At 35.7% G+C, this 12,093-nt stretch overlaps 1 protein-coding gene across 1 annotated transcript; it reads left to right on the top strand.

Moving 5' to 3' along the window:
* Positions 1–4,833: 4,833 nt before the first annotated feature.
* On the top strand, positions 4,834–5,814 carry LOC105086789 (keratin-associated protein 26-1). Its single transcript, XM_010977367.3, has one exon. The coding sequence runs from the start codon at positions 4,871–4,873 to the stop codon at positions 5,420–5,422; it is 552 nt and encodes a 183-aa protein (XP_010975669.2). The 5' UTR covers positions 4,834–4,870; the 3' UTR covers positions 5,423–5,814.
* The last annotated feature ends 6,279 nt before the right edge of the window (positions 5,815–12,093 follow it).

Here is a 12,093-nt window from a genome sequence, read left to right as displayed (position 1 = left end):
GTCCAAAATGGCAGAAAGAAGACCAATGGTTGCCTGGGGATGGGGTTGGGGTTGGGTGGAGAGAGATGGAAGGGAAAAGCTACAAAGGGGCATAGGAGATTTTAGAGGGCTGATGAATATGATTATAATCTTGATTTGGGGTATATGCAGATGTCAAAACATCAGGTTGTAATCTTTAAATATGCTTTGCTTATTGTATGTCAATGATACCACAAAAAAGCTGATAAAATATATCAGCAAAGGAAGGAAATTGCCAAAGACCTTCTAAAGTTGAATGGGACATGGTTTAAGGACTTAGCTATGAATCATGAAAGGTTTACCTCCACTTACACTGTCTTTAATACAAGCACGAAAGGATGTGTTAATGCAAACCAGTTTTCTAACATCATTGGGGGACAATTTTTGTGTATGAATAAAGTAGGGACATGGAGCAAATTTTGTTCAAGTCATGTATAAACTACAATTTCCACACTCAAGAATGATAAAGTAAAAATTCAGTTCAAAATAGATTACAGTATGACAGTCTTCTCAGTCACCCAAAACTCTACATTACTTAATTCTTCCAATTGATTATAATTTAATGATTTTACACATGGAATCCAACAGGGGGTGCTAAAATTAGGATGCTTCATTTATGTTGTAGGTTGCAATGTACTGACTCCAGATAATTAATTGATCGTCTTCTTTAAGTCAAGCTAAGATGAATACTAATCAGAAATATTAGAATAAGGAGCAAAGCACTTGACAAAGGGTGGTTAGTCCACCTGAGTCTCTTTCTGCTTTTATGTTCTTTCATATTCCATGAAAGCTGACATCCCTGGTGTAAATATAGACAGAAAAATATATAAAGGAGACTATTGATTTGACTAAGTAAAGGTCAATTTTTATTTGATGAAGAAAAATCTATTTTTTTATGTGTGTGAATGCTATGAGGTCAACAAATATTTATTAAAGATCAACCAAGTTTCTTCCCTTGTATTGAAAATAATGATCACATCTACTTGAACGGGATGTTATGAGGATTAAATCAGTTGATACATGTAGAACATGTAAAACTATGTCTGCTATATAATGAGGACTCAGTAAATAGTAGCAAGTAAGGGTTCTGTAGTACTGTCAAAAAATAAGACATGCAAAAACAATGTTTTCCTTGTAATGCAAAGGGGTGTATGTGCATGTGTGTGAATTAGGTAATGATAATACACAAATGTAAGGCTGCAGAGATTTTGGTCATTAGGAAGGTATTTACAAAGAAGGGGCTAATTTAGCTGAGGTCTGAATGATGGATAAAACTAAAGACTTATTCCAAAGGAGAGGAAAGGTAGAATGAATGAAGAGATGACATGAAATGAGGACAGATGTGGGGTAACTGGAGACATGAAGAAAATAGACAGAGTCGCTATTGGGAAGCAGAAGAGGACTAATCAAATGTTTGGACAATTTTCTGAGGGCAAAGAGAGTCACTGACATTTCTGAGTAAGAGGGTTATAGGATGGAGTTAATTTTAGGAGTCAATCTATGTACACTATTCAAGCAGGAGGACAATAGAGATAGGAGTCAAGGGGCAGTAAGAAATATATGTATTCACCAAAGAGGAACAAAACCCAACTTGAGTGATGACAATGATAACAGAAGGTATAAAAGGACATTTTAGTGCATCAAGGGAGAAAAGCATTACAGTAAATTTTCCCTCTTTCCAGTCTGTGCCACAATTTAATCACAACACTCTCTTCTTGAAAGCAGTTACCGGATCATCTTGTCTGTAGAACAAAATCTTAACTACTTCCTTGATTATTGAAAGATTTTGCATGTGAATTTAAGCTCAGCTACTACAGCTTGCCTCTAAGAACCCTCCACTGAAAAACACCATGTCAGCATTTTTTCTGCCCTTCCACCTTTTGCCACAAACTGAAGTGTCTTCCTGCCATTTCCTCCCATCCCTCAAAATTAATGCCAACTTTAGGTAAAACCAATGAACAATGTTCTCTGCATATCATCTGTTGAACTTATTAATTACTGGCATGCATTATGTATCTGTCTTATTACATCTACAAGATTGGATATGTCTGGGAGCAGAAATCAATAGTATCTTGGTATAATTGTCAGCATCTATCATAATGTTTTTCAAGTACAAGACGTTCAATAAATATTTGTTGAATGAATGATTGAATCCAAGCGTCATTTATTGGCATACCTTTATCCTTGCAATGCTCTGAGGATTCTCTGTGTCCAAGAAAGAGAAAAATGCTTTTTCTAGAGTAGGAGACCTCTAGTTCATTGAAGAAAAAGCAACAAAGTGGATAAATCTGGAGGAACACACTGGATGTCCAGTTCCTCCATCTATCCTGGGCTCTTGCATCAGAAGAAGAGCCTGAAATATGTAGTTTATAATGAGGTACCTGCTGTGATGCGCACATGCGCTCTTCTTTTGAAGTGACACCATCACTTTCAAATAACACTAGTTCAACATTTCTTGTATTAGGTTACAAATTACATTCAGGGCACTCTGATTTTTGAATTCCATGAGTATTTTGCCAGTGTTACCTAACCACAACAGAGAAACGTGGAGGTGCTCTAAAGGAATTAAACTCAAGATGGCACCCTTTGTAATGAGTTTAGAATTCCAAAGCCAGAAAATAAATTATCCTGGTATAGTGTTTTGCAGTTTACATTTAACTTTTTCATATATATCCTAAAATGACACTGAAATTAGACATTATTAACATGTCCATTGTTTCATGAAAGGATACTGATAGTGACCGGGGATCAAAGTGATTGTTATGCAGATTTCCCAGAGTCACACAGTTACTGAAGAATGGTATCAGTGTATCTCTTTAGACTGCCATATTGGATAAAGGGAGAAAAAATATTTTAGGGGTCAAAGACCACAAAACTCCCTTTGTTCAAATATTTTTCTTCTTATCAATTACTATGACTTTCTACATCTCAAGTATTTTCATATGAATGCATAAAATTTTAAAATTTACTGGAAAGAATTGTGAGGATAAATTTGACACAGCACATGGGGGTATGCACCCTGCAAGGTGTTGCCCAGAGTAGATACTAAATGAATGTCAGTTTTCTCTTATTCTATGCCTTTATAGTCATGGAAAAACATTCATGTATACATACAGTATAAACATTCATGTATACATACAACATAAACAGTACCTATACACATGTGCACACAAATACATTGATGAACTGGTGATTCAGCTGTTGGGCTCTTGCTTATAATAGAGAAGGGCAGGTGTAAAGAGCATCAATTATAAATTTGACAAGCATTCAGCTAAAAATGGCTGTAGGTATTACTAATGCCATTCAGCTGATGCATCCGGAATTCCACAAGAAGACCCTAGCAACATGAACAAACAGTGTCATGAACTGAAGGCTGGCAGGGTGGGGGTTGGAGTTGGGGAACTTCTCAAACATGTCAGGTGCAAGTCATCAAAGGGCGATGCCCCTGACCTAACACACTGAGACCTCAGGGGCTGTATCCTTTTCTTTTAATATTTCTAACTCCTGGCAGTAAAACAGTCCTATATTGGCTCGTAGAAAACCAATCTTCTATGTCTCAGATTCCACTAAAGGAGACTTAATAAGTGTGAGCATACCCACTGAATATACAAATAAAGTGTTGTGATTTACATTGAATTTTTAGCTAAAGGGAATTGGAGTTTAGATCCAGCAGACAATTAAATTTTCCGTTAAAATAGTCCTCGGAGCCACCAGAGATGTTGGAATATAAAAAATACAGTGGGATGACTGAAGCTAAAAATAATTGCGCATCTTTTAAACCGATTTTTTTATCAGAAAATATATCCCCAAATAGCCTTCAAAGTATTCACACTTAGGAAAACTCTCTGTTTATCCTGATGCTATTGGCCATATACACGGTTTATAAGCTCCTCTTAACTAACATCAGAATTAATGGAAGAAGAAAAGCAAATCCATTTATATGTCTTAATTGTTGTGTCTAATTTCTCTTTTTTTTTCCTTTAACCAAAGACATTAGTTTTCAATTGGAACATGAGTAACCATGAAATGATAAGCCTATAATAACTATGAAAAATGTCATGTTATTTAACTTTTTTAAGGGGTGTTGTTTATTTCCTTCTGTTCTCAGTAAGATCCATAATTTAAACTGGGCCCAATTTATTTATTTGCATTTAAGAACACATAAATCACAATTTCAACTTGATTCAGTTTTTTTTTTAATTTATTTATTGAATGAATAAAATGACCATGATTTTTTGAAATAAAGATATTTTGGTGGAAAGTTGCTTTCCACCAGGATTCTAAAATAAGGCAAAACCAATTTTGGCACTTGAAAATTTTCTGTATTCTACCACTCTTAAACTCTTTCTGCCCCAAACCATATAGATTTTAGGATTTTTAATTCTTTTACAACATAAGTGCTTTCACATTTCTTCTTTGGACAGTTTCCAAAAAAACACAGGATTTCCCCTCAAAGAGAAACAATTTCCCACTGTTTCAAAGAAGTTTACTACAACTTTTAAAGACAATTCCAAGAATGTTTATGCAGTGGTGGTTATAACTGAAATAAGTAAGTTACCTTCAAAATGTCTGTTTTGGTTGGATAATTTAAGAAGCAGAGATCCTATTAAAATTCAGTCACACTGCTTTATAGACATACTTAATCAATGGAAGACATTCAGTTTTATGGGAGGTGGGGGCACTATTTCCGGGCTATAATAAAGAGTTCTGATGCAGCCTCATACAACAAACAGGAAGAGAGTCTGTGTACAGAATCACCACCTTCTAGAGGTATATAAGGGAGGAAGCCGAATGAGAAACTTGAGACATCACTTCCTTCCATTCAACCACAGCCTGCTCTCGAAATCTCACTATGTCTTGCCACAGCTGCTGCTCTGGAAACTACAGCTTGGGATCCTCCGGAAATCTCTGTCATATTTCTCTTCCCTCCTCCATTGCCCTCTGCTCTACCAATGTGAGCTGTGGAGATGTCCTCTGCTTGCCCAGCAGCTATCCCGACCATACCTTGCCCCTGAACAACTGCCAAGAGACCTGCAGCGAATCTACCAGCTGTCAGCCAGCCACCTGGGAGCCCAGCCTCTGTGAGACTTCCAGCTGCCCTTCCACTGCTTGCTATGTGCCCAGACCCTGCCAAGGGACCAACCTTATTCCTGCTTCTTACATCTCTGGCTCCTGCCTCCCAGTGTCCTGCAGACCTCTGAGCTATGCCTTCAGCAGCTGCCGACCCCTGAGCCTCCTTACCTATGGGTGCCGCCCCGTGAATTGTTTGCCTTGTGGTCCTCAACCCCTTAGTGTTGTGTCCAGCAGCCTCAGACCTCTGCGTCCTCTCTTCAGTGGATGCCAACCTCTGACACAAGTGTTCAGTTCTTGTCGTCCATCCTGCTCTGCATTGGGAGGCCAGTAGCTTCCTTGTTCCAGCTAATAATCATGCTAAGGATGAAAGGCAGAAATTCAGACTCCATGGATTTTTGCTTCTTTCCCAGCAGTGACTACTTTTCCTTGATTTTCCTGTGCCTGATCTAAGACAAGTTGCTCCTTCCACATGTTTATCTTTTTTCATCTCTCCTTGACCTAAAATTATTTGGCGTACAATACTGTTTAGTGTCACCTAGGTGTGGGAAGAATTTATTTGGTTTGCATTGTAATAAATGAGCTTAAATCAGAATTAAGAATCTGGTTCTTCAGTTTGTCTTTCATTTTTTAGTTTAACACACACATGACCAACTTCGACTGCTTGCGGGAGAAGCCAGTAGGATATGGTGCGCTCAACCACGTGTTCTTTCCTCACAGCCGGGGAGGAGCTTGATGCTTCACTCCTCAAGCTGCTTTCTAGAGCTCTGATGATAGGTACTTGAGAGACCCAAAAATCCCTTGGTGGAAGTTATTTTAAAAAGGCAAGATTCGGAATGATCTCCTTATCTGTCTTTTCTGATGAACATACATCCACTTGTCCTTTCTAATTGCAGACTGAATCATATTTCATTCCTCTTAAGCCTTGACGGCTTCCTAAGATCTTTTCCTGTAAAATGAAAATAAAAGCCCTTTATCATGATACTTGTTTTTTTTTTTTCATTGTCCTTCTCCCTCCCACCTTTTCGGGTTCCTCTCCTCGATATTGCAAATTCTAAGCTCCTAGGATTCTGACTTATACATAATTCCTCACACATGCTGCTTTTTATAAGCATCCAGCCTTTTGTATGTGTCATCATCAAGATCAGGATGAACTTCTGATCTACCTACCTTGAAAATTCATATTCACTTTTAAAAATGCAGCCCAACTTTATTAAACTGTTGATCTATTCAGCAAAAATTTTATGATTTACCTACTACATCTCAAGCCATCCTGTGCCAGTTGCAAGAGATACTGAGATGAATAAGACAAATTTGAACTCCCTCACTCAGTATTTACCAGAAATCATATACTACGGGGTAGATCTCTATTAATGGTACGTTTTCCCCTCATTCAACATAAAATGTGTAAGGGTATATAGTTCACATAATAAAATAAAGCTAGAGTGTAAAGTCATCAACGTTCCCCTTCTTGAGGAACGGTAATATCTAGAAACCGTGTCATCATGCAAAGAAGACAATGATCTCTAGGTGCTGACTAATAGCTGTTCCCTTTAGAGAAGGAATGCGCCTTCTCTAGTCTTCAGAACCCAGCTCTCCTGATGGACTTCCTGACGCTGAAGCTGAATGCTGGTTCCTCTTATCATTGTGTTCATGCTGCTCTTTCAAAATCCATTCTAGTTCATTATTTTGCCTTACTTGTCTGGGTCACCCAGATGTCTTGATTTTGTGACTTCTACATCCTTTACTTTTTGAAGATTTTCCCAGGTCTTCTCCCGCCCCTTACACTAATGAATAAATCACAACTTGACTTAGCCTTCCTTTTATCACAGACATGTTTCTATTGCTGATTTTGTTGAACTGATTATTTTTAAAATAATGTTGAGTGAGATTTTAGATGAAATGTGAAATACATATGAATTTGTACACAAATTATTACCCCATAGAAGTAACCACTACTACTCTAACATCTAATCTTAGTTCTGCCTGCTCTTGAACTTTAAAATGAAATTATATCATATCTGCCCATTTGTCTTGGGCTTGTTTAAACTAAATATTGTGTTTGTGAGATTCTTCCTGGTTGTTATATATACACCAGTAGTCTGTTTATTATCCTTTATGTGTAATAGTTAAGATACTAAAACAACAAAATATATTTATCCATTCTGCTATTGCTGATCAGAAGGGTTGTTTCCAGTTTGGCTTTATTAGAAATGATGTATAAAATACTCTTCTGTTCTTGTACTTATCTTTTATGTGTAAATGGAGATATTTCTATTGGGTAATATGAGTAGAGTTGGCAAATTGTATGAAACGTTTCTGTTCAGCTTTATTTTATGCCACAACAAAGTTATGCCCTATTGTTATACCAATATTGATTTCTGCTATCAAGAGCATACAAATTCCAGTTTTTCTTGCATCCTTATCAATATTTATAATTGTCAGTCGTTTTAAGTTTAGCTATTCTAGTGAGTATATAGTTATAACAAATGTTGGTTTGATTTGGAATTTCGATGATTCATCAGGTTGAGAAAATTTTTTAAATGCTTCCTAACCATTTGAACATCACTTTTTTTTTAAATGAAAAAGTAGCCATTCAGGTTCCTAGGTTATGTTTTTATTTGGTATGTCTTTTTTTTAGGATAGAAAGAATTCCTTATGTAGTGCATACATTAGCTCTTCGTTGGGTATATATATAAACATATATATTTTTGAGTATCTTCTTCCATGTCACTGCCTGCTTTTTCATGTAATGATATCTTTAGGTTGACACAAGTTCCTTACTTAAGCCCAATTATCAATCTTTTATTTATGGTTAGTACTTTTTTTGTCTTTTTTAAGGAAATTAATGAAGATACTATATGGTAACTTCAGAAAACTTTTTTGTCTTCTATTCAACATTTAAGTATACCATCAATGTAAAATTGATGTGAGTGTGTGTGTGTGTGTGAGTGTGTGAGTGAGTGTGAGTGTGTTATGTACTAGGGGCCAAAATTCCAGGAGATCCAGTACTAGGAAAAGTTACTCCTTTTTCTACTGCAATACAGTTCAGTGCTCTTGGTACATGAATCAAGTAAGTATAAAATGGATGTGTCAATACCTAGACTCTTCATTCTGTTCTATTCAGTATTTGGCTATTCTTACATCAATATTGTGCTTGATTTTTCATTGTTTTATTTGCATTTCTGAACTCTTCTCCAGACTTGAAGCTCTTTGAAGGCTGCCTTTGGTCAATATATGACCAGGTTTTCTGGAAATGTTTGTTGATTTGAGTTTAAGTAAATTAGATTTTGGGTCAGATGGTTGTGAAATTTAGGGAAAGTGGTATTTAGATTTAGGATAGTACTGACAAGAAATTCTACATGGTGCATTTTTCCCCCTTTGAAATTTTATTCCATGTTGTTGTCTTAAGGTGGGCTAGAGAAAAGAATTCACTCCTCATCTCCCCATAGTTCAGAATTCTAAGATCTGGAAATTTAGGGAAATTCTATATGCTATTAACATTTATACATTAGCCCACATGTGATAATTTTGTTTTGCCAATTATGGATCATGTTTCTTATTTAATTAATTTAATTACCTTAATATCCAGAAGGTGGTGATAATTGATCCTAATTCAGCTAAGATCATAGATTGTAAATTACTATCTGAGATTTATTTCCAAGTTTTCTCAAAGTCTGTGTTTCTCTAGCACACTATATTATGATTATAGTACAAAAATTTATTTAGTTTAGTCAGTTTATTCCAGATCAATACATTAGTTGATATTTATTGACTTCTAGCTTCATAGGTATATTTCTTATGGCTAAAATAAGTGGAAAATAGGTATTTAAGCTCTTTTTTCACAACAAAATTTAATTTTTTAATTAATATCAAAGCACTAATGTGTTGATTGTGATTAACCCTGGCCTATTTACCTCAGTTCCTATCACCCTACACATGTCTGATTTTCAACAAAGTTATGCACCACACCAAAAGGCAATAACAAATGTGTTCCCTAGAGAACAAATAAGCATCAAAATTAGATTCAGATATGACATAGATGTTGGAATTATGAGACAGGTAAATTAAAATAACTCTGATTATTAGGTTCAGAGCTCCAATGGAAAAGGTAGACAACATACAACAACACATGGCTAATGCAAGCACAGAGATAGAAATTTGAAGAAAGAATTTAAAAGACTAGAATAAAAAAAAAAAAAACTATAATAGAAATGAAGAATGTCTTTGATTACCTTAGTAGACAAGACATGGCCAAGGAAAGAATCAGTGAGCTTAAAGATAGGTCAATAGAAACTTCCCAAACTGAAATGCAAAGAGAAATAAAACAGAAAACAAGCAAACAAACAAAACAAAACAAAACAAAAAAACAGAATGGAGCATCCAAGGACTGAGGGACAATTTCAAAAGGTATAACATACTTGTAATTGTTGAAAGAAAACAAACAAAAAAACTCCACTCACCTAAAAGCCTATATCCAACAGAATTGATCTCAGAAGTGAAAGAGAATAAAGATGTTCTCAGGCAAACAAAACCTGGGAAATTGATTGCTAACAGAAGATTCCTGCAAAGAATGCTAGAAATTCTTCAGCAAGAAGGAAATTATTTATGTCAGAAGCTCAGCACCTAATAAAGATAGGCTGGACAGTGGAGAAATAGACTCTCTAATTTCCCTTATCCTTAATTGATCCAAAAGAAATGTACACAGTAATACGACTACTTAGTCATGGCTCCCTTCATCATTTAAATCACTACACTGGTCTCTTGCCTTTAAAAAAATATATTCCCTGAAATGTTTGAGAAAACCTATTTAAATAAAAGAACTATTTCAGATTTACAACTCAATAAATGTTTCAGTGTACCATTTGATTAACACATTTGTATAATTCAAAGTTATTTCAGTGTGCATAATTGTTCAGTAAATAATAAGGAATTTCTATTATGTGCCAACTTGTGTAAAGGGTGTTGGAGATACAGTGGTAACTAAGACAGTATCCCTTCCTTTATGGAGCTGACACGCTATCTGCAGGAGTGACAAGATAAACTGGAAACACTGATACAGATATGATAACATTGGAGTGTATAAGGCAGAATAAAGGGAAGGAAGTAGTATTATAAACAGGAGGAGAGATCTACTTTCTACAAGGTCAGAAGCATTTTGTCCTTTAAAGGATGACATAGGAACTGCAGCTAGAAGGGTTAGGACGAGGGCACCCTGTTGAGGCAGGTGTGTTCTAGGCAGGAAGAACAAGATCAAAGACACAGACATGGCGACTCTTCAGAACAAGAGGAGACTCATGTGGGTGGAAGGCAGTGAGGAAGTTGAGAGTAGTACAGAACTGATCAATATATTCAGTAGATTAGACATTGTTGCCAGCAACTGGGTCATCAGCTCTCTCAGGTATGTTTAAAATGTGTTTAACAAACAGTGGTGGTTTTCCAAAAATAGAGTAAATACAGCCAGATGGGCGTCCAATTAGAGATGAATCTATACTTACCATGAATCACAGCACCTTGCTGAGGCAGTAAGACCCAAGGTGGTTCAGATTGCAGAAGACTGATTCTCTCACAACACGATCTTCAAAAATAATTTGTGGCTGTATTTTGTTTTAGTATTTGTTAATCGGTCATTAATCTAAGGTTTCACTGGAGTGACTCCAGGTCTGACCTAAGGTTTTTTTAAGGTACACACCTCTAAGGAGGAGTGAGGGGTCTGGTTGAGAATTTTTGCTTCATGGAATGTGTCAGCAGCCATTGAGGGATAAACAAAAATATTTTCCTCTAGGTGTTTTAACATCATCTGTTACTCTTATTCATGCATTTATTTCATCAGCTGAGTAAGAACAGAACAGCAGAGCTTGAACTTTGAGATAGCTCCAAAGGACAGAAGAATATATAATATGTGTAACTCTTAAACCAATAGAAACCAGAAGCATAGTAAATTTGAGATAATAGTACAAGATACGGAGATGCCCTTCCTAGCCAAATTAAGACATATGATTACTTTTCTCTTGCCATGTCCAACATCTTCCATTTTTGACCGTCCTGGTTATCAACCTTCAGTAGAAAGCTACTCAACCAATACCTTACAAACATCTTGCTCATTTTTTAATATATTTTTATTGAAGTATAATCAGTTTACAATGTTGTGTCAATTTCTGGGGTACAGTACAATACTTCAGTCATACATGAACATACATATATTCCTGTTCATATTCTTTTTCGCATAAGTTACTACAAGATATTGAATATGGTTCCATGTGCTATACAGTATAAACTTATTATTTATCTATTGTATATATATTAGTTAGTATCTGCAAATCTCGAACTCCCAATTTATCTCTTCCTACCACCTTCCCCACCTGGTACCCATGAGTTTGTTTTCTATGTCTATCAGTCTGCTTCTATTTTATAAATAAGTTTGTCCTTTCTTTTTTTAAGATTCCACGTATAAGTGATACCATATAGTATTTTTCTTTCTCTTTCTGGCTTACTTCACTTAGAATGCTCATTTTTTGAAGGTTAACAAATCACAAAAAGTATACATTGAGATGTCAAAGTAACCCTAATTATAAGCTTCAAAAGAAATAACTAAAAGAAAATATTTTTAATTCTGCAACTGTTCTGACATATTTATCATGAGAGTGACTAAATATTTGCTTGACCTTGTTCAAGGTCCAAGGACTTTTCTCTTCTCAAATTATTTGTATAGCTCTGCTCCTTTTTAATGATTGAGTTACTTTTTTGTATAGAACTTGCTCAGCATATTTAAATGCACTCTTTTGTCATGTTTATGTCATTATTGCTAGTGTGTTCACCAGGATCATTTTCTATTTTTTATTGTGCATATAGATTCTCAAAGTTTGGGTTGTGCAGTGAAATGAAAGCAGGTTGCTTTATGTCCTACTTATCTGACCTGTGCTGGGAAATATCTAAAAATAAAAACTAAAGATCTGCTTACAAAATACGTGAGGTTAATTATACTGTGAAGTATCTAGCAATTGC

The sequence above is a fragment of the Camelus dromedarius genome, chromosome 2 (assembly GCF_036321535.1).
Source record: "Camelus dromedarius isolate mCamDro1 chromosome 2, mCamDro1.pat, whole genome shotgun sequence".
NCBI lineage: Eukaryota > Metazoa > Chordata > Mammalia > Artiodactyla > Camelidae > Camelus > Camelus dromedarius.
The sequence above is the reverse complement of the archived record's forward strand: the minus strand, read 5'-3'. Positions and strand labels throughout refer to the sequence as shown.

What these genes read in the sequence shown, in the direction of transcription:
- LOC105086789 (XM_010977367.3), top strand. Translation starts at nt 4,871, where the DNA reads ATGTCTTGCCACAGCTGCTGCTCTGGAAACTACAGCTTGGGATCCTCC.